Source organism: Botrytis porri, assembly GCF_014898465.1.
Source record: "Botrytis porri strain MUCL 3234 chromosome Unknown BPOR_012, whole genome shotgun sequence".
Taxonomy (NCBI): Eukaryota; Fungi; Ascomycota; class Leotiomycetes; order Helotiales; family Sclerotiniaceae; genus Botrytis; species Botrytis porri.
Genome location: NW_024066086.1, coordinates 342,958 through 365,175, shown reverse-complemented (window position 1 = coordinate 365,175; position 22,218 = coordinate 342,958). Strand labels below are relative to the sequence as shown.

The window sequence follows — 22,218 nt, the reverse complement described above, 5'->3', positions numbered from 1 at the left end:
GTGATTAATTGGGTCCGGAGGTCCTTGATTAGTCAAATCATGGTGATTCTTCAGAGGGATCGGATTAATAGACGACTTAATTTTTTGGATGCTTTGGCTTGGAGACATATCAGGATCCTAGCGACTGAACTCAAGAGCCAACAGGGTCCAGAATGTAGTCGTCGATTGTATAGTAAATACTCTACAAATTCAAGCACCAGACCCACTCGTCCTTGCTACCTAGGTATGTGGCGGTGCTTGACTTTTAACCCGGTTTGTTCTCAACTTAATAATAGTCGCCTGAACTGATCCAGAATCTTTCAACAGACCCTTCGATTTTATCGCAAGTCAAGAAATTTCATTACTTTGATTCTCATAAACTTAAAATTGGTATCTATTATGCTGTTTCTATGCTACAGTGGCAGAGATCATGCCATGGAAGGATTCAGAATCATATACAGTGGCCGCCTTGATATCTAGTCCGACCTCGCCGAGCAGTTCTTTCCATTGCTCTCCAGTCCGCTCCAAACTGCCACATGCACCAAGCATAACTAAGTCTAACGCAGTTGCAAATGGCGGAATTCCCGTTTCTGGAAGAATCATGTCATTTATAAGCAACACAGATTGTGGCGTCATGGCCGATTTGATTTGGCGCAGAATGATCTTTGCCTTCTCGTCGCTCCAGTTGTGGAGGACCCAGCCTAAGTGATAGAATTTGGCACCTAACAATCAAACTGATTAGTATGCAGATCTAATCGTACTAGCTTGAAATCATGATTGACTCTTACCTTTGATCGGTTGTGGCTGAAAAAAGTCGTGTCCTAACTTCTCGACTCCCGGCGTCGGTAGAGCATGAGTCAGAGTGTCAGGCAAATCTTCCAGCAAAATACGACCTGGAATGTCAGGGAATTTGCTTTTGAACAACGCACAGTAATGTCCCACATTACCACCGATGTCAACGAAGAGTGCTTCCTCGGAGCTTGGATTCCAGCCCTGGGTCTGCTTTTCGAATGGATATTCCTTCAGCCAACGGCCTCGTACACCCTGCTCTAGACCCATGTATTTTATAAGAGCCTTCAGATTCTCAGGATGCTGAGAAAAGTATGTGTAGGTATCGAGTTCGGTATTGTATGCAGGTTGGAAGACTGTCGCTTTACCATCTGTTACATCTTGGTAATTGTTCTTTCGTAAAAATGCTGGCATTTCCTGGAAAAGAGGACCGCAGTTCTCAAAGCTAAATATTCTAATTAGATCATGTTTACCCATCGTTTTTTTTCTTTCACAATTTATACATACAAATGCGTCACAATTGTGACAGCCTCTGGGGCTGCAAGGTGGCGACATTTACTATTCGCTTCGAACTTATCTGCCGCAATTTGATGGATTAATCCGACCGAGGCCATGTATCTCAACAGACGGCCTGACAAAAAGATCAGCTGAGTTTTCAGCGGGACGACAGTTCGGGGAATATAACGCACCAAGGGTGAGAGGATGAGCACCGGTCCGAGCTTGCAGCTCTTTCAAAGTCTGCGGCCCCTCGGCATCTAATGTCTGGAAAATCTTCAAGTCATGGCCAATTCGAGCTGCGGCGGCCTGTAAAGGCTACAGAACAGAATTAGTAACAGCGGGTGTCTAATTGCAAAGACTGGGCCTACGTAGAGAGATCTTCATCACAGTCAGCTTCATATTTCTTGCTTGGTTTATGTATGGATTTTGAGCTTACAAACGGATTGCCGTCTCTTTTGGTGTCTCAGTAGACGCAATAGCTTCGTATAACTCACGCTGGAAGGATTTTCGCGAAACCTCATCTTCAGAGGTCAAACGTTTCTTAATCTCTGCTAAAAGGTCTGCCATTGTGTTAAACTTTGGGAAACGAGTTGTGTTAAACTTTGCAAATGAGAAGAATGCTGCGATTAGAGCCGTTGGATGTTGTACAATCAGCTATTATATACAGGTTACATTTTCTCCCCCTGTTAACTCGGCCGGAAAGTTTCCCCGAAAAAGTTACAGCATTACTTCATTCATAATTAGTGTCCCTTAGGAAGTATGTTTCTTGAAAAGATATACTGGCAATCTCGATACCTTGCATCCCTTTCGAACAGGTCCTGGACAGTTTAGAGAATGGTTTGGTGCTTACTATCGGCCGGAGGTCCGATATGATCTAAGCTTCGGTACTCGGCTGCCATGGATTAACAACCAGTGTTTACCTCGACTCGGATTCCGAATCCCTTCAATTCAGCTTTAATTACTTATATAGATAGATGTGTGGGTAATTTAAGTCAGTCGATAGAGCCTCAATTCGCTATCAATTAATCACTTCAACGTACTCACTGATCCACTTCAACGTACTCACTGATCCACTTCAACGTACTCACTGATCCACTTCAACGTGCTCACTGACCACTGACTTATTTGCCCTCTGCTACATAGTAATACTTCGTTTATACTAAATCACTGCCAATACTTCGAATGATAAAGGTCCTGTACGGAGCCTTGGTACAATGACGCGTGCGAAGATTATTTACTTGTCTGGGGAAATCCCTCAAGGGGATCCCGAAGGAGACCAGCGTATCTTGTTTAGGAAATTACATCTTTTGAGCAAAGAGAGAAATCACCCTATTCTTGCGTCGACCATCGATGCGATCACTATTGCTCTAAAGCAAGAATGCCGGCGATTGGAAAAGTCACAAAGGGAACTGGTACCCGTGTTTGAAAGCGTATTGGACTTAACCGATAGTATCATTGAGCTGAGGAAGACCCCGCTGGGTGGAGCTATTGAGCGAGTTCTTGTTCTAGTCTTTCAGTTGGGTATTTTTATCGCGTAAGTCAAGGTGCAATGTAAACGGTTCGAGCTCAAAAATGCTAACCTGTTCTCCCAAGCTACCACGAAGCGAATCCTCTAGAATACGATTTTCGAGCAGAAAATGCCGTGCTTATCGGCCGAGGCCCCGGTTTGCTCTCTGGAGCAGTCATTGCACTTTCTCCTAGTCCGCTGCTACTTCCATCCATGGCTGCTGAAATTACCAAAGTCACATTCCGATTTGGTCTTGTTGTAGATCAAGTTTGTCGCTCGCTGGAGGTTTCACCCAACGAGATCAATGCTGAAGGGGTAAGCCATATCGCAAGTTCTTTTCTTTTGTTAGAAAGTGTTTACTAACCTTTACGTCTCAGGCTTGGGTATATTGTGCCCATGGGGCTGATCTAAAAGATGCCCAACAAGCAGTAGCCGAGTTTAATTCGGAAAAAGTGAGCACACAACCTCGATTGAGTCGATAATTGTTAACTAACAAATCAATTCAGGCATACCCAGAAGCAAGCATGGCGACGGTTTTCAACACTGATGGTCAATCAGTGAGCATTGGTGGCCCGCCATCAACTCTTAGATCCCTTTTCTCAGAATCAGAATTTTTCAAGGGAACGAAAAACATTCCAATGAGGAAGGTTCAGGGGATGTGGCATAGCAATAAAGCTTATGGTCTAGAGCATGTCAAGCAGATCGTCGAGGGCATCACACCAGATAGTCAATTGTGCTTTCCAATATTCTCTCCTGTTACCGGTCGACCATTCGAGGCGACAGATGGTACATCATTGCTCACAGAGATGATGACTGAAATATTAACAGAGAGCATTCAGTGGGATCAGACCATTGATGGCGTATCCGCAGGTCTGAAACGGCTTTCACCAGATGTTGTGCAACTCTGGAGTTTGCAACCTTCACATTATATGGAGAGCGTCCTTGGGCGATGGAAGACAGAGCTTCCTTCTACAACTCTATCTCAACAAACGATGATGCCTACCGTAATGAATCTGACTCCGGAACAAAGTCCACCACGTGACGCAAAGTCCGCCAAAATTGCAGTCGTTGGTATGGCATGTCGATTCCCTGGTGGCGCAGATGATACTGAAAAGTTTTGGGACTTGTTGGCGCAGGGTCGTGATGTCCATAGACCGGTACCGGCTGATCGGTTCGATATCGAAAGCCATGTAGATCCGACAGGAGAGAAGTCTAACACATCTAGAACACCCTACGGCTGTTTTGTTGACAACCCAGGACTATTTGATGCTTTGTTCTTCGGTATGTCTCCGCGTGAAGCGGAGCAAACTGATCCCATGCATCGATTAGCTCTAGTTACAGCTTATGAAGCCTTGGAAAGTTCTGGTTATGTTCATGGCAGAGGTGTTCATCAGCGTCGTGTCGGCACATTTTACGGATGCGCGAGCGATGATTACCGTGAAGTCAACACTGGTCAGGATATAGGAACCTATTTCATTCCTGGCGGATGTAGAGCTTTTGGTCCTGGTCGCATAAATTATTTCATGAAGTTCTGGGGGCCAAGTTATAGCATCGATACAGCTTGCTCGTCAAGTTTGGCAGCTATTCAAGCCGCCTGTACATCTCTCTGGAGCGGCGATATTGATATGGCAATTACTGGTGGTATGAATATTATCACAAACTCAGATGTTTACGCTGGCTTGAGCAAGGGCCACTTCTTATCACCTACTGGAAGCTGCAAAACATGGGATGAGGGAGCAGACGGTTACTGTCGTGCTGATGGCGTTGGCAGTGTGGTTCTCAAGCGATTAGAAGACGCTGAAGCTGACAATGACAATATCCTCGCGGTCGTTCTTGCTGCAGGTACTGATCATTCGGCTGAGGCTGTATCCATCACACATCCCCACGACTTAGCACAGATTCATCTTTTCAACCAAATGGTCAAGCGTTCTGGAATTGATCCATTGTCTGTAGGATATGTCGAGTTTCACGGAACTGGCACTGGTGCGGGAGATCCAACCGAAATGAGTTCGGTTACCAAAGTCTTCGCTAACGGGCAGCCGAGAACCACAGACCTTCATATTGGATCTGTGAAATCCAATGTTGGTCACGGGGAAGCTGCTGCTGGTATCATGGCGTTCATTAAAACCATGCTTGTTTTCCAAAAGAGTACTATCCCTCCACATGTTGGTATCAAGACTGGGCTGAATCCGGCTTTGCCCAAGGATTTGGACCAAAGGGGCATTGTTATACCATACACTGCCATGCCATGGAAAAAGAGCAGTAGTCAGAAAAGGTTGGCAATGGTAAATAACTTTGGAGCAGCCGGAGGAAACACAGCAATGATAGTGGAAGAAGCAACGGAGCGTCCAAGGATTGGCGAAGATACTCGACCTATGCACCCCATCACAATCTCGGCAAAAACACCATATTCACTTCAAGAAAACCTCAGACGTCTCGTGAATTTCATGGAAACGCAACCACATGTTTCTATCGCAGATTTGTCTTACACTTTGTCTGCACGAAAGATGCACTACAATTACCGAGTTTCGGTACTTGCATCTTCTCTCGAGGATGCTGCCAAACTTCTTCGCCCTCATATTGATACAGCCCTCGATCAGCTACCTATCAATCCAAAGCAGATTACAGTAGCTTTCGCTTTCACTGGCCAAGGAACATTCTACATCGGCATTGGAGCACAACTTTATCGCGACTCTAGGCCTTTCCGAGAGCAAGTAGACCGACTTGATGGTATTGCGCAGCGTCAAAAGTTTCCTTCCTTTTTGCCTATCATCAAAAACACCTGCGATATCAAGGATTTACCCACAGTATCTCTTCATCTGGCTATCGTGTGCGTAGAGATCGCTCTCACACGACTCTGGGCTTCTTACGGGGTCACTCCAAGTATCGTTATAGGCCACAGTTTGGGTGAATATGCTGCATTGAATACCGCAGGAATCATTTCTGATAGTGATACTGTTTTCCTTGTCGGAACACGCGCAAATTTGCTCGAGACACACTGTAAGGCTGCTACACATGGCATGCTATCAGTTCGAGCGTCCCACGAAAAGATTTTGAAAGCAGCCGATGGCATTCTCTTCGAAGTTTCTTGCATCAATGGTCCCGAGGAAACAGTACTCGGTGGAAAATTGGAAGACCTGGAGGCTCTTGCGACCGTTCTTGGAAGATCAGGCTATAGGACCATAAAACTTAATGTACCCCATGCCTACCACACAAGTCAGATGGATGTTCTGGTGGATGATTTCGTCAAATTGACAAGTGCTATTATGTTCAAGGCACCCAAAATCCCAGTCATATCACCTCTTTACTCCAAAGTTCTTACGTCTGGAATCGATGTCAGTTACTTGGCCAAGGCAACTCGAGAAACAGTCGATTATGTTGGCGGACTCAATGCTGCTTGGGAATCTGGTGTTTTGTCTAAATCTACCCTGTGGTTAGAGATCGGTCATCATCCTTGCTGTGTTAGCTTCATCGCAAAGACATTATCGGACACTCGACTGACATCTCCAACAATGCACCGAGACCAAGACAACTGGATCACGCTTGGCAAGGCACTCACATCTCTGTATAATGCCGGCGTGGCCATCGATTGGACAGAGTACCACTTACCTTTCGAACAGGCTCTTCGATTAGTCGATGCCCCAACATATGCATGGAACAACAAGAACTATTGGATTCAATACAGTGGAGACTGGAATTTGACCAAGGGTCAAGCGCTATCAGATCCCACCTTCACAAAGGCCATAACTCCAGCTGTCAAGGGTTTCCGCACTACAAGTATCCACGAGATTCGTTCGGAAAACTACACTGAAACCTCAGCCCAAATTGTGACTGAGTCGGATATGACTGATCCGGCGCTCAAGGACGTTATCGAAGGACATGCCATGAACAACTATGGAGTTGCTTCTTCTGTAAGTTTATTGATTAGTGTTCATTGACTAAAAGACTTCTTTTCTAACATCAGCAGTTCCTCCATGCAGATATGGCTTTCACAGTCGCGAAACGTATTCTCGATAAAGGTATTCCAAATTCTTCGAATGTTGGCATCAACGTTACCGACTTTGAGTATCATGAACCTGTGGTCAAGCATTACAACCCAACAGAAGCGCAGCCAATTGTGGTGAGTGCCGAGGCCGATTTAGAAAAAAGACAGGCTCATGTCAAATGGTACAATCCCGCCAAAAATCTATGGTATTGCCACGCAACTATCTCTTACGAAGACCCATCATCTTGGTTATCAACATGGTCTCGTTCATCAGGCCTTGTGACAAGTCGTATTGCAGCTCTTAATGATCTAGCCGCCCGCGGTCATGCCGATAAATTGACAGCCAATCTTGCATACAGTCTCTTTGGAAAATTGGTCGGCTACTCGGATATGTATCGAACAATGAAGTCAGTAATTCTGAATAAAGATGAAGCTGTTGCGGAAGTGGAGTTTCCTTCCGACACCGCTGGTAATTGGACGGTACCTCCTCATTTTATTGATGGATGTGTCTCCTTATCAGGTTTCATACTGAATGGGGGCACGTATTTCGATAACAACAAATACTTCTACATCACACCATCGTGGAAGTCCATGAGGTTTGCAAAGCCGCTTGCACCTGGTGGGAAATACTTAGCATATGTCCGAATGGTCCCTGCGGATAAGAACAACTTCGTAGGCGACGTCTACATTCTCCAAGGAGATGAAATCGTTGGTGTTGTCGAAGCCATTGTCTTCACTCAATGGCCACGTGTGATGCTAGATCGTTTCTTCCGCCCTCCCCCTCTCAAGGCCGCATCTCATGCTTTAGATGCCTCTAAAGTCGCCCTCTCTCTCGCTTCGTTGGGCTCGGGTGCCACTACCTCCAAGTCGCAATCATTCCAACAATCACCGTTCGCGGGTGACTCCAAGGTCGTCACTGGTCTACTAACTCCTCCTTCACCGGCACGGAGCGTTCACGAAAAAGACAGCAAATATGAATCACCGACTTCGAAAACAGCAGCTTCAGGCTCGTACGTCCGCGCTAAAGAAATCATAGCTGAAGAGTTGGCCGTTGATATTCGAGTGCTGACTGATGATGCAAATGTCGCTGATTTCGGGTTGGATTCACTCATGTCTCTTGTTATCTCTCAGAGATTGCGCGAAGAGCTCAAGACTGAAATTCGAGACGCTTTCTATTTGGAAATATCGACCTTTGGGGATTTGAAAACTTTGATTGGGTAGATATGGAATCGTGGTGTTTGGGCGTTTGGGCGTTTGGATTGTAGTAGATATTAGAATAGATACTAGATATTCATTAAATGTAATTTGTTTCTCTCGCGTAGCATCGTTTCTGTCTACTATTTTTACCAGGGTACCTGGGTGTTGTCTGATTTTCAAGAGAACACCAGACGACACTTATTTCTCAGTACCATGATTATACCTCATCTTAAACATTCCGATTATATGTAAAGAATATAGTGCATCTCAAAATGGTCATGACTTGGCTTGCTTTTATTACTGATCCAAAGGAAGGAGAATCTATAAAATTGTAGAATCACATAGAAACCGGTTCGGCGATTTATCCTATTGAATAATTCTTATGATTAAATAACGACACTAAAATACCCCGGCTTTTCGAAACACCCATTCATGTACATCTGTAATGAGATACAATACAATTTCTCAGACGACCGTCTATTCAACCATTGAACACAGTCCAATGATATACAGTAATCCAGCCAAATCTATTGTCCCTTGAATTTACCAGCTTTGGCTTCCTCAGCAGCAATCTGCGCCTCAGTATGGTGAGGCTCGCGCTCCTCGATGGTAGAGTCGCGTTGATTCTTAGAAGCTTTGGCCTTCTTAGCAGCAATTTGGGCTTCAGTGTGGTGAGGTTCCCTTTCTTCTACATCACGTTGACTTTTGGAAGCTTTTGTCTTTTTTGCTGCGATTTGTGCTTCGGTGTGGTGTCTACTTTCAACGTCGCGTCCATTCTTCTTCCCGGCCTTGGCTTCCTTGGAGGCAATCTGTGCTTCGGTGTGATGTGCTTCTCTCTCCAAAACATCGCGCTGTCCCTTTCCTTTTGCCTTTGCCTCCTTGGCGGCGATCTGGGCCTCAGTGTGATGGCGATTGATGAGACCAGGAATTTCGCGAGTCTCGATGGATTTTATGCCTGCACCAGCCTTTGAATCTGGTTAGTGGCGGTCTTATGCATGTAAGTGTATTTGAAGGATATGGCTTACGATAGACTTTTTATCAATGGAGGGAATAGCAAGAGCCGATGTGAATGGGGTAGAGAAGAGAAGGCCCACAGCGAGCAGAATGTTGATGGATGGAGCATGCATGATGATCGAAGTGGAGTGTATTTGGATAAAGAATATAATGTTGAGAATATAACAAGGGTACTGGCCGGCAGTGAACGAATGAAAGAATGTAGAGAAGAGAGGTAAGAAAGGAAGCTCAAAAGATGGCGTGAGAAGTGGTGTGATAAAGGAGAAGGCTTTGAGAGAACTAGAGCGACTTTATACATATCCAAGAACGATATCAAACAGATAAGATAGGGGTAAATGTTGTCATAGGTTTCTTCAGATGATTTCCCGACTTGGGACCAAATCCAGCACGTTGGTACATGTTACTCCCGCCTCCAGGGTACTCGAGACACAATGTGAATGATAGTCGCAATCGATTTCGTATACAACGTTGCAGTAAACTCATTGTGGTTGGTAAATGATGAGGTGGACTTGCACCGTTGTATCGCCTGAGATAGATCAATAATAGCTATTTTAAGACCGAGTACCCATACATTGTCAAACGATAGTCGCATCTGAAGTAAATGCGGAGGATTGATAACCGCTGACCAAGTTCAGAAAGTTCAGACGGTTGTTGCAATATGGTGCGGCATTAATCAACATCTAGTAAATGAGAGGAAAGTATAGCCTAGCTAACACAAGCAGTCCCTTTTAATCCTAGAATATCTCATGTATCAGATGCAACTAAGAAGGCTTGTAAAGATTCGGATGAGAAAGCTAAATTCCTAGATAATTTGAAAGCAATAAGCATCCTCAAGGCTGATTTAGACTTCTAAGTGGAGCTAACCGAGCTTCTGGTATATTGATGTATGAATGAACGACACAATCGTAAATACGATCCACATGTATCCAGATAGTTATTGATAAGTTGAATGCACCAAGCTGATGATATTCTACCAACAACATTGATTTTGATTCTACTCTAATTGTTGATGAATATTTGCTGGGATGGAGCGTTCGCTTACATAAAACGTAGGCTTGTCCCGCAGTTTCACCCAGCTAGAATAGCCTAAAATACCCGGGGACTCCTGCCATTTCCCTGCTTCCAATTTTTTCAACTGTCAAACATCAGAGGAAAGGTTTGTATGTTCAGATGAGACATCTGCGGTATTGAACATCGTGGCAGATTGATTCAACGGTTGGAGATACTCCAATGCAATAACAATGATGACCTATTGACGTTATGGCTAGTTTTCTTGGTCATCTGAAGTTTTCGGAGGTTGGATATCTATTTTCGTTTGCTCTTCCTTCTCTTCTTCATCGCTGGCCATTTTTTCCCCCTCATTGTTTTTGAATTTGCTTCTGGTTAAGTTATTATCTGTATAATTTTTCCTACTTATTTTCGATTATTCGACTGTTCGAATAAAATCCGAATTTCAACGAAAAGACGGTCAAAAATGTCGGCCGAATATCATCGAGTTGATAACGATGAAAAGTTCATCGATGTATCCCTCGGCCGAAGATCTACTGACAGCCTGAATTCGACATTGTTGGACTCAGAATATGATGGAAATACTCAAGATGTGGAATCTATACCATTGCCTAGACATACATATGAAAACCGGTGGATGTGGCTGGTGCATGCTGTACTGCTTTCGTTTTCATTTGGGTTATTCGTATCGGCATATTGTACGAGGATAACAACTCTCAAGCACGTGAAAGAGTACTCGGCATGGTGTAAGCAAATTTTCACGATGAATAGAAGGGCTGTGGACTAATGTAAATGATCAGCTCCCGCTGCAAAAGCAGTCGAGTATCAAAAAGTTAAATTCAACAACACCATGGGAACTGGGTCACCGTATGTGGGCTATGGACCCGATGTTGATAAAGCATGGAGTGCTATTTCATATGATGGTAGATTTACTTAACCGCCCTCAATATCAATTTACTGAACTGATTTGTATAGTTGGCGATCAAATGATCTTACCAGATCAACTTGACAAGATTGGGATGCCTAACACGCATCTGAAAGTCAAAGATCCAAACACTGGAGTCGAAGGTTACCGAGTCGGCCTAGAAGTCTTTCATCAACTACATTGTATAAATCTTCTCCGACAAGTCACATATAGAGACTGGTATGAAGACATCAGTGGAGAGTTCAAGGGAGGACAAAAGGGTCTCCAAATGCACACCGGTAATTACTTCTCGCTTACTTAGCCCTTTGTTCATGAGCATCCTAACAACCAATTTTCAGATCATTGTCTAGAGATTCTACGCATGAATGTACAATGCAATGCAGACGTTGGGGTTTTCACACTTTACATGGTAGAAGACGATCCTCTTCCATGGCCAGAACTCAATTCTTGGCATGTTTGTAGGAATTTCGATGCCATTGTAGATTGGGCCATGGATAATTCGGTAGGAATCATGGAAACGCATGATAATAAGACGGATGTCAATGGTTCTACTTCATAGACACTCGAGCTTTTGTATACATAATTAAGAATTCCACAATAGATATTTAATACTGGAGCTGCATCCGAACCATTTGATTTCAGGGGTGAAGTGATTCCTACTTGGCTCGTGGTTACCGACCCTCTAATCGTCCGAATTATTTTGATGGAAATTTTAATACCTAGATGCTCACGAAAGTATAACAATGAAGGACATCAAAATCAACCACAATACAATTCTTTCATCGCATCCCCCACCATGTCGAATATCAAACTCCTACCCCGCTTATCTCACCCCTGGATCGGTAGTTATCCACACAGGGATTCCCCGACAAGTCATGTTTTAGAAGTCGATGTTTTACATCAGATCAAGACTAAAAATACTATTCAACGGTTTAATCCTATTAAGCTAGCCAAGACGATAGCTATAATCGGGTAAAGGGAGAGTGGAAAGGGAAGTCGTGCCGATGTTTGTATCATGTCGTTGTTACTTCATGCATCTTGTATGATGCCAGTATGAAAGCGCTGTCGAAAATGCGGTGATGTGGAACGTTGGATAGAAGATGAACGGTTGGTGGGACTTGTGAAACTGGAAATATGGGTGGAGAGGGAAAGGAGTGGGAATTCAGATAATGACAAAGTGATGGAAAGCTTCATGGTGTGGTTTTATTGATTGATCCCGTGAAGCTCATCTTATTGTACTGCACTCTCATCGTCACTTTCTGGATTCTGTTTCTCACGCACAACGAGAACTGGCTCTTGTGTTTATTTCTTTCAATCTTCTCCAATGACCTGTCTACTTTGAGTGTAAAATTCCTAAACCTCCAATTTTGTTAGAGCTGGTTCTCAATTTCCATTCCCCCCTCCTATATCTCCATTTCTCCAAAGACAACCAAAATATTCCAAAAAGAAAAAAGAAGAGAAAATGTCTCCCAAAGAATCCACCCGTATCTACCAGTCCATCTCCGAGATGGATATTGAAGAAGTCGATCTTGAAAATGAGTCTGACACTACCCTCGGATCACATGAAAAATACACATTCTCAAAAAGTTCTTCCCCTTCGCATTTCCGTAAGATATTTAACGATAAAAAATCCTGCAGGAGATTGAATATTGTTTTAATTTGGGCACGATGGGGTGTTGTTATTGCGATGCAGAGTTTGATCGTATTTTTGTTATTGAGGAATGGAAGAAAGAGCGAGGAGAATAATGAGGAGGGCTGGGTACCAGCCGACACAGAAACTGGCGGCGATATTAATGGGCTTTATGTTCCTCGTAGGTCCATCTGTTATTCTTTCGAAGAGAGTGATGCTAATTCTTGTTATAGAATCTCATAAATGGACACTCCTTAAAGGAGAAGAATCATCTTTCTTTCCAAATATGACAAGTAATGATGATCGAATGCAAATTCGTCATAACTGGGATATGTTAATGCCATGTGAGTGATAAAGGAACAAAGAGAAGGATCAAGAATCAAACTGACCTTGAATAGTGGGTAGTGGAACTGTCAAAATTCCCGATTATGAACAACATCCCATGTTAGGTAAACCTATCGTCGATGACCCTATCCGTTCCGGTCCTATATTCGAAGCGTCATGGACCCATGCCTTACATTGCGTATATTGCCTTCTCTTGTGTTCTAATGAATCTCTTCACTGACGACCATAACAGCTTTACTATACAGTAGACACCTATCATCAACTGGTCCTCTCTTCCGGTCAAACTTTTGGATTCGACGGCGCTCGAAATGACATGCATGCCTCGCATTGCTTTGAATATTTGCGCAATCAGATATTGTGTATGGCAGATATGACGCTGGAGGGAAGTGAAAGTGTGCTTGACGCTACGGGGGAGGGACAAGCACATGTTTGTAGGAATAGGAAGGAGGCTATTGAGTGGATTGAAGAGAGACGGATGGATGACATCCAGAGTATTGTTGGACCTTAAGATTGGGATGAAGTTGTATGGATTATTTGTGGTGTAAGTAGAAGGCTTTAGACGGAAATTGTATTCACGGCTAGATGAAAACTGTTCAATCTCTGGCATATGCTCTTATGTATCAATATGAAGTCATCTGTTACCCGAAGTTGATTGGCATTGAATAGAACTTTGAAGCCTCTTGGAACAACGAATCAAGTCACGTCAGCGAAGGTATGAGCTTCGATATCAGAACCGGGATGAAATCTACCACACTACTTGGATAAAGCGTGGTGGGTAAATGTTGGTTTATTCATACATGATGGTATTGTCGTCGGAGGTGTAGGTGTAGTTTGAATCTTCTTGGAAAATGGATTGCTGTGCTGGATAACGTGAAAATGCAAATGGGCCCTCTAGATAAAAGCAGAAATTCCTAATGCGACAGGAACCGGCTTCTGGAAGGCGATGTATCCTTTTTCCCGGAAGAATGTCCATTACTTCATTACATGCGGGCAACTCGAAACAGTTTTCGATCGGAAATTCGTTTGTCTCTGCTGGTGTTACTCTCTTGAGATTCTCCCGTAATACTACTGTAGAATCCGGGCTCTTACCTCTCCAATGCCAAAGAGCCCAAGAGCCTATATAGCGCGCAACTTTCAAATAAGTCTTCGACTGACCATACCTGCCCCGTGCAAAAGCCCGGTCGAGTAGATCGCCTTTTGCAAAAAAGTTCGGTTTACATCCCCATGCAGTTGTCTTGGTATTGTATTCAGAAATCCGAACTTCCTCTAGTAGCGAAAATAGTTCTACAGAATCCATCATAATAGCGCATGTTGTGGCAAGTTCGAGTATGTCGTAAGCATGGCTCGGGTGTAATGGCTCCGAAAGCAAGGCTTCCACAACTTGGGGACGATTGTAGATGACAGCCCATACCAACGGAACGGTCGCTTTGAGCTTTTCATGGTCATGGCTATAAGGCCAGAGATACTCCTCAATTTCATGAGGAAGATTTGGCAAGTCTTGAGCTGCATATTTTCTCCAAAATAGCTTGCGAGCGCCGAGGCGGATGACCATCTGAGGCATATCTTTCGCAATTGCCTGTGTTAAAAGCCAATCTAGTTGTTCGCAGTTAGGTATATCCAGGACTCTATCAGCCTTCTCAGTAGCATCGAACATTAAACCAATAACCGATGGTTTGAGTTCCTGGGGAATCTCTGGCTTTCTGACAATATACTCAATGAGAGGAATCGGGCCTCCGTCCTCAGCTTCATTTGATCGAGAAGGTATTGACTGAAGCCAATAGTATGATACTCCGTATCTATCAGTAAAAAGTAAATACCGAATGATATAAAGTTGCGAGAATTTTATCGCTGCCGAAAAGGCGACTTTTCTTTCAATTATTTCTTCGTCATAATTTGTGTGTGATTCATACCCAAGTATCATATCAAGAGAACTGTAAAGACCTAAAGAAGCTGCTGTCACGATAATTTCATGCCTACATTTTCTGACATCTTGCTTGTAGGACTGATCATCGATGCCAAAAAATGGAGATGAGCCATGACTTTCCCAATCACTCCTATCCAGGAACACAAGGAAGCGCATTAATATTGCAGAGTCACCAAACTCAACAGCAGCTTTCAGATCTCTGCTTTGAATAGCAACAAGCCTAGCTTTGTTTGATACTGGACAGCTTTGCGTCAACAAGTAATCGGTTATTCCATCGCACGGGAGACCTATTGCTCGTTCTAAAGAATTGAAATAAGTTCCTTTGTACTCATAAGATACCCATGCGCAGAGTTGGATATCTAGCTGAAATTCTTGTACAAGCATAAGATGGCCATGAATGGTTGCTTCCAATTGAAGATGTGAAAACACAAGTGACCACAATGTTGGACATGTCCCAGTCCCAACAAAGTCAGGTATCAGGGTTTTATCAATGAACTCAACACATGTATTGAGAATTTCAGTATTGCCTTCTCTGCAGGCGATTATCATCTCGCTATAGAGCCAGAAAAGACAGTCCGTTTTCGACGATACTTCTTCGAGAGAACGATTTTCCAATACTTTGAGACTTTGATTTGATATGTCGATTCCTCTTCGCTTCCCATCCACTTCGTGATATTCTATGGTGTTCCAAAACAGCAAACATGCCTCGCCAATGTAATCAGAAGTTCTCTGATCATTTGCTAAGACTTTCTTCAGTAAGGGTAGGTGTATTTCGGCCAGAGCCCAGCACAAAGGTACAATCTTGGCACACTCCCCAGAAGAAAATTTGACCCAGGGTTTGATGGAGAAGGTGGGTTGTTTCTTGAAGAGGAGATTTTCGAACAAGACGCCCATTCTCCAACTCTCCTCTGTAAAGTCTTTAGTGTGTGAAAGCCAATTTTCTTTCAGATAAGCGATCAACCGATACTTGTCGAGAAACTGCTGGTCGGCAGTTCCATGCTTTGGTATATATTGAGAATAGTCAATATTACTGTGATTGTTTCCGTTGAACTTTCGAAACATGAAAGCGGCTTTGGCGGCTTTGGCCGGAAAATTCGATGACTGTGAAGCCCTCGGTATCAAAGACTGGGTCGTAACGGCGTCCTGTAAAATCGTCATGTTTGGAGTGATAATATCATGGTATACCGTGACTTGTGCTTCGAGATCAGTGAAAGACAGATAAGTCACACACGTTACACTCAGTGCTCTGTTTGACTCTTCCCTTGTGGTGTGAAAGTATGCCAACTCGGAATTTTGCGAATTTAGAATGTACTGTTCAACTAATGAAGTGTCTTACGTTCAGCTACTGTTGATATCTCGCGCAGTTTGCTAACGAAGGAAGTAAACAAATAGAGACCCCCCAACTCTCTCGCACGATTTGATGTATAGAACTTCTTACCTGTATAGTGCGCAAGATGCACCTCTAGGGTGTCTTCATCAATCACAATAAGATTTCCGCAAGCTCTAATTAATCTTCGAAGGTCATTGGGTATCCTCGTAGCATCCCATGATTTATCGCCAGCAGTGAAAGCTATAGCTTCCCGGAGCTCATCCATGTGCAATGGTCTGCATGAGCAAATAATCTAGTCAAACATCCTTTTCACAAATTCACGCCTTTCGATCTCGATGATCCGTCCAAGAAGTCGATCATAAGTCTCTTCAAGATTGCGAGGAAGATTCTGTAGAGCCTTTACTATTGTTGCATCCGTTTCCATACGACAGAGTTCCTCAAGCTGGAACTGGACCCAAAGAAACCTTGAAGCAAGTTCAGCATACTAACATAGCGGAGTTGGAAGAAAACACTCACATTCCTTTTGCACCATCTCTGAGAACGTTGAAGATATCCTCTCCAAGAGCCAAGTTACCCAGCACTAGGCCGCCAGACGTGATCAGCTCATCAATAGCATGTCTGATATACGCTTCAATATCTGGAGAGATAAAACTCGTTTGAAGGTGCACTTTGAAAGTTGTGAGACCGGATGAAGATTGAAAAAGATAAGTAACATCCTCGCGACTGGAAACAGATAACTTGACTGGAGATGTTACCTCATTGAGGATCTTTCTCAAGATTTCGAAAGTAAGCTTTCGATCGGACTCAGGCAGTTCGTCTAGACCATCAATAAAAATAGCCACACTTGATAGCTTGTCTATCGCTTTTATCAGCAAATCGACTATTTGATCTAGGCTAGGTGACGATGCTTCATCTGAATATTCAGCCTCGAGGATGGCTATCAAAGTTTCAGGAATCTCATTCATGTCACGAAATAAATTCTGAGAAATGAAACTAAACAGACCATTCGGGGAAAGTGTTCTCTTGTCGGCATAGTCGCAATAATAATAGGAAATGGCAGTTTCGGCAGGAAATGCCATTTTGTAGCCGTCTATAAGGCTCGAAACCAAGACCGATTTGCCGGAGCCAGCTGGTAGGATTTAGCATTTATCAATCTGAGAGCAATACTTGCAGCTTACGGATACCATAACATGACATGACAGAACACTTTTTCTGGGTTCTCCAATTACTGAAGTCGGCCATGCGGGCTAGCCAGCTCCCAGTTCCATGATGCCGTACCTTCTGCAGTCGACGATGCTTGTTTCTGCAATCAACTGTGGCCATTTGAGAGATGATCTTTCGTAGCCTGTCTCCTAGTCCGTGGTCAGAACACAAAAGAACCTTACCGTAGCCTCCAATACCACCTACTTCGTTCTTGTTCTTTGCTCCGAATTCTTTCTCTCAATTCAAGTTCTCTTGACTCTTTGGCTTCAATATAATGGCACATCTGAGCTTCAATTTCAACCGCTTCACGGTGCTCTCTAAATGTTTGCACAGCATTGTCAAGTTGCGCTCCATGAGATGTGGACAAGGGAGATGTCAGACGCTTTACGAAGGAAGAGTTTTGCCCATTCAGTATGGATTTGAACTTTGAACAAAGAACTATTATGTCGAGGTATGCTGCTGACAATGTCTGTGTAAACTTTGGATGTTTCTCCTGGTCAAAAATTGCTTGGTAATCGCCTATCTTGGGGAATTAGAATGCAAAGAGTATCTCAAGGAATTATACTTACGCAATCGGGGAAGTATATCTCCCACGCGAGCAAAAGTGTCTATTATTCGATCGTAAAATTTTCCATGGCTGCTAGCCAGAACAAGTATAACTCGAAGACTCCCCCATATTGGAGCAAGATATAATGGAGCAATGTTACTGAAAGTATCCATCGCCGCGCCATAATCTTGAATTGATTTCGTCAAAGGCCCAAGAGACCTCAAAACCGCTCGAGTTTTGCTGTTTTTCTGATCGACCTTCTGGATATTGCTGGATTTGTAGTAGAGATTCTCTGGTGTAGCCTCATTAAATAGTGCCCGCTCTGCACGATCAAGTTTTTCTACGAAGCGGTCCCTGGCAATGAGCCATGGGTCATGAGTGGTGGCCGAAGTTGTTACAGGAGACGCCATAGCGGGAGAATTGTTGAGTTGAAGAACTTGTTTTGGATGCCAAAAGGAAGGAAAGATTTATCTCCAAATATTGATAAGAGCAGCATCTTGCGTTTGGGCGCAGCACGCCTCATCAGCCTTGTGGTGCATGTAATCTTTAAGGCCTATGCATGATTGAAGTGGCAACAGCCTCCTCACTTATGCTGGGCCGTGGTCATTTGAGAGGCAGTGACTATCGACTTCCAGTCTTGGGCCAATGCCATTCATTACCCTTAAATTACTTCTGTTCTTGGTTGGGATTTTTGATTCTTCGGATGAGATCGCCGCGAACATATGGGCCAGTACAGATCAATCGCTTTCAACCCTTCTCTTGCATACTTATTGAATTCCCATTCCAATAAATCTTCCATACCTTGGACTGCGAGCAAAGCAAAGTTTGTCCTAGGCAGGAAGGACACGCAAAAATTGCCCATGTTCTTAAGAGCAAGAATGAATGGACGTTCCGCGATTTCAACAGCAATAGTCCATTTCGTTTCCTGCAGTCTTCAAGAATTGTCTTATCCTGATGCGACAGGGAGTGGGACACACAAAGCCAGCTATTAGTTCGGCAGTGCATACTTGAATGCAAAACTTCGCGCGAGATGATTCGTCGTCGCCAGTGCGACACACCAGAAATTTAAACAGGAAAGGACACACTCGGTTGAGAAGTGACCACTTGAGGTTTTATCCGGAGTGAATATGGAGACAGCACCGTTCGTGTCGCACGGAGCAACATCCTGTCATGTTTTGCGATAAGATCTTAATATCAATTGATAAAACCGTTTGGTTACTTCTGTCGCAGCTGCATGATATGCCATGTATATGTTCGGTCTTGAGACATACCAAAAATGACTGTATCCTTTTCTCTGTTACGAGTATTCTGGCAGATTGTTTTTGTGCTACGATAGTCCAGTCATTAAAGCGCTTTAATCTTCTATCTTTATCGCTCCTAAATGTTGCACGACAGGCCCACCCGTGGAGAGTTTCCTTAACTGCGTTGCATGTACTCAAAATCACCACATTGTCAACTCAACATGTGGCATATATCGACACTCCAATTCGATCAATTCCGCCGTGCGCCGATATCTAATCCCCGGCTGTTACCTACGGTCGGAAATGCGTTCGGATCCACTCGCGAAAGACACCCCCATTTTCGAGCCTCGCTTGGAACACAAAGTTCATCACCGCAGACCTGAAACTCACATTTCCAAATTTCATCACGAGAATCGAGGCACCTGCCTGACGGCTTCGTCTGGCCCTTGCAACAAAGCTGTTCCGGAGACCGGGATCAGCTCCACACCCGCGCGAAGAAGTTTCCAAGAACTTTGTTTGGTACCGAGAAGCTCGCCCCATATCTTAATGCCGTACTTGGAAAAAGTTAAGATGCAGCCCCGTTTTCCGGGAGTGATTGTGGATTTGCTCGGTACCATGAACAGAAGGTGCAGGAAAGTAAGACTGTCTGTGGTGAGACATGCAAGACGCGTCAACGAAAATGGAATTCTGAGGACCGCATATCACATATTGTCATTTTATATGATTCCCTCATATCGAAGCTCAGACAGAGATGTCATCAATTTAGCCGCAGTAATTTGCGAGGGCGAAAAAAAGGCCATTAATTTACCAGCCGGAATTGATTGGTATAAGATGGCTAAGTGCGAAAGCTCAGGGAGGATATTATCCTTGAGTTGAATCAAAGGGATGATATGATATGGAAATTTCGGATGCCATGTGAAAATAGGCTGGGGAAAGGGTTCTTCACCCACTGTTGAAAGTGGAGAATTGTGAATATCGAACAATCTGGATCCCGGATGGATTCGGTATCACAGTGTGGCCCGTCACTGCCCGGTAACCTCAGCTCTCCGCATACCACGACAATTGTGCTATCACAATTCTATCATTAGCTGTGGCGTGATAATGATTGAGAATGGCGGCAATGAACCTATTCAGCCGCGGCATGAGTAGTCGTTGCGGGAATAATCGATATCGAGCAAAGAGCGAGACTACTGCCAAAAAGATTACCCAGAATGGTCGATGGTTCTGATGGCTTGACCCTCGACTCAGAGCATCAAAACACCTCTCGAGGAGATGAGTCGCTTGGACTTTCGAGGCTTGGACTGTTGGTGAAGTCTTAGCAGTTCATCCAGACTATGAGTCTTCAAAACCCCTCATCTTCAAGGCTAGTAAGCGCCATTTTAGATGGAGGTTATGACTTTATTTCAACGAGGTACCTCGGTAATGATCGACATTCACTTGCAAAGGACTGATGTTCTGGAGATACTCCAACCGAAATCGAGTTTCCTGGTCTACCTTTGGAAATCCTCTCTCAGAGGTACCAGCTAGTTTTCCTCTTCCTATCGCTTAGGGCGGAGAAAACGCTCCTGATCTCATACACTGAGACATCGTGCCAAAGTCAAATTATGAGATGTGAGCCATCACCTCATGCAGACATCGACATCTCAACCTAGAGCAAGAAATTAAATGAACCGGATCTACCACAAGCACCGATCTACTGGTCCCCAAAAGTAAAGAAAATGACTATTTTCCCGCCACCCCCGCGCACGGTATCTATCATCAGTGCACCGCCGGCATTTGGAAACTAAAAAGCAAATACGAGAAGGAGAATGGCCAGAGATATATAATAGTGTGATATTAATTTGATATACTTTCGGCACCATTCCGTAATATTTCCTGCATTACCAAGGAGATGGGTAGCTTATCTAGTTTACTGGCATGTTCCGCGAGGGGAAGGAGGTTTGTAGCATCATTTACCAACAGTATGGTTACGGTTCCTGGACCCTGACTGGACCTGATAGATCATAGTCTACCAATTTTGCAAATCTTCCCACCATCTATCTAATCTTGGATAAATAATCTAAAACCGCAATTCAAATGTTTGTAGGCTGTTACAGCATCCGTACCTACTACTTACAAATTCAACGTTCTCTACACTCCTCGTAACCGTGTGCCGGTGATTGAATCCAGTGCAGGTACCTACATATTTTATCATTGATTCGTTGCACCCGACAAACGGTGTAAAAAACCATCAACTTCACATCCAAGCACCTTGTAGCACCTACAAAATTTGTGTTGGTGGCTTGGTAGTGGATGTTGGTGGATATACCCCGCCAGAACGAGCTCGAGCCTCCGCCCTCCAAGTTTCTCATCCCCTCTTTAAATGCAGGTGATTATGTACAGTGCAATTTTCAAGGGTTTGCATGAATTTTGTATATAAAAGGCCCGTAGCTAGGGCTGAAGATTACGTCTTTTGTTTGCCTCCGTACTTCAAAGCTGTCCGTCTTTACGTAGGTACTGCCTTTCACGGGACTTGCCTTGGGCTCGGGCATTTTATAGACACTAAGGCTGATAGTGGCAGGTGTAGATACGACGTATCGAATCATTGCTTAGTGCTATTCATCTGAATCTTATATAAGAGTGTTGCAAATCTCCGGACTATGTGTGTTTGTGTGTTAGGGAGTGATAGCAACGTGATCTTATTGGTTATACTCATAGTGAGAAGCTGAAAGATACTATGAGGCGCAAACGCAACGGGGCAGCTATGTGTAGGTACCTGTTTATGCTTTTGTGGCGTTCTGGTGGCATGAGGCTGGATGGCTGGTGGGGTGGTATTATCTGGCCTATTATGTAGATGGATACTGCATGTACTTATCAGATAGTTGCTGTAAATGCAATATCTATCAAACGATCGTCAAAAGCACACGGGGACTCAAAGTATCAACTCGGCTGGGGTTTCATCGGTTGAATCGCGGCCTCGCGTTTTGACTGCTTAACAAAGTTCTAGTCTAGATCTTAGTGTGCTGCAGACATTGCAGCAAAGAAGGGGTTCCTTTAGCTTGAACTAAGAGTGTGGGTATGAGTTTTCACGATTTCTCAATCCGCTTTCATGTTGTC

At 43.9% G+C, this 22,218-nt stretch overlaps 6 protein-coding genes across 6 annotated transcripts; 3 read left to right on the top strand and 3 right to left on the bottom strand.

Annotated features, from left to right (window-relative positions):
- Nucleotides 1–387: 387 nt before the first annotated feature.
- On the bottom strand, nucleotides 388–1,833 carry EAF01_008675 (uncharacterized protein; the record flags this gene model as incomplete). Its single annotated transcript, XM_038916931.1, has 6 exons — nucleotides 388–701; nucleotides 768–1,213; nucleotides 1,276–1,399; nucleotides 1,458–1,581; nucleotides 1,635–1,644; nucleotides 1,703–1,833. 6 exons carry the CDS (start codon nucleotides 1,831–1,833, stop codon nucleotides 388–390), a joined length of 1,149 nt encoding a protein of 382 aa, XP_038767325.1.
- A 647-nt stretch (nucleotides 1,834–2,480) lies between these two features.
- EAF01_008674 (uncharacterized protein) lies at nucleotides 2,481–7,979 on the top strand (the record flags this gene model as incomplete). The annotated part of the gene is made up of 5 exons (XM_038916930.1): nucleotides 2,481–2,800; nucleotides 2,860–3,088; nucleotides 3,151–3,225; nucleotides 3,280–6,684; nucleotides 6,741–7,979. The coding sequence occupies 5 exons, from the start codon at nucleotides 2,481–2,483 to the stop codon at nucleotides 7,977–7,979; spliced, it is 5,268 nt and encodes a 1,755-aa protein (XP_038767324.1).
- A 503-nt stretch (nucleotides 7,980–8,482) lies between these two features.
- Nucleotides 8,483–9,082, bottom strand: EAF01_008673 (uncharacterized protein; the record flags this gene model as incomplete). The annotated part of the gene is made up of 2 exons (XM_038916929.1): nucleotides 8,483–8,920; nucleotides 8,981–9,082. The coding sequence occupies 2 exons, from the start codon at nucleotides 9,080–9,082 to the stop codon at nucleotides 8,483–8,485; spliced, it is 540 nt and encodes a 179-aa protein (XP_038767323.1).
- Nucleotides 9,083–10,443: 1,361 nt separating this feature from the next.
- EAF01_008672 (uncharacterized protein) lies at nucleotides 10,444–11,461 on the top strand (the record flags this gene model as incomplete). Its single annotated transcript, XM_038916928.1, has 4 exons — nucleotides 10,444–10,723; nucleotides 10,778–10,900; nucleotides 10,953–11,180; nucleotides 11,241–11,461. 4 exons carry the CDS (start codon nucleotides 10,444–10,446, stop codon nucleotides 11,459–11,461), a joined length of 852 nt encoding a protein of 283 aa, XP_038767322.1.
- A 903-nt stretch (nucleotides 11,462–12,364) lies between these two features.
- EAF01_008671 (uncharacterized protein) lies at nucleotides 12,365–13,385 on the top strand (the record flags this gene model as incomplete). Its single annotated transcript, XM_038916927.1, has 4 exons — nucleotides 12,365–12,713; nucleotides 12,766–12,876; nucleotides 12,931–13,055; nucleotides 13,110–13,385. 4 exons carry the CDS (start codon nucleotides 12,365–12,367, stop codon nucleotides 13,383–13,385), a joined length of 861 nt encoding a protein of 286 aa, XP_038767321.1.
- Nucleotides 13,386–13,664: 279 nt separating this feature from the next.
- EAF01_008670 (uncharacterized protein) lies at nucleotides 13,665–18,291 on the bottom strand (the record flags this gene model as incomplete). Its single annotated transcript, XM_038916926.1, has 6 exons — nucleotides 13,665–16,120; nucleotides 16,240–16,406; nucleotides 16,648–17,260; nucleotides 17,310–17,483; nucleotides 17,539–17,853; nucleotides 17,904–18,291. 6 exons carry the CDS (start codon nucleotides 18,289–18,291, stop codon nucleotides 13,665–13,667), a joined length of 4,113 nt encoding a protein of 1,370 aa, XP_038767320.1.
- Between the last annotated feature and the right edge of the window lie 3,927 nt (nucleotides 18,292–22,218).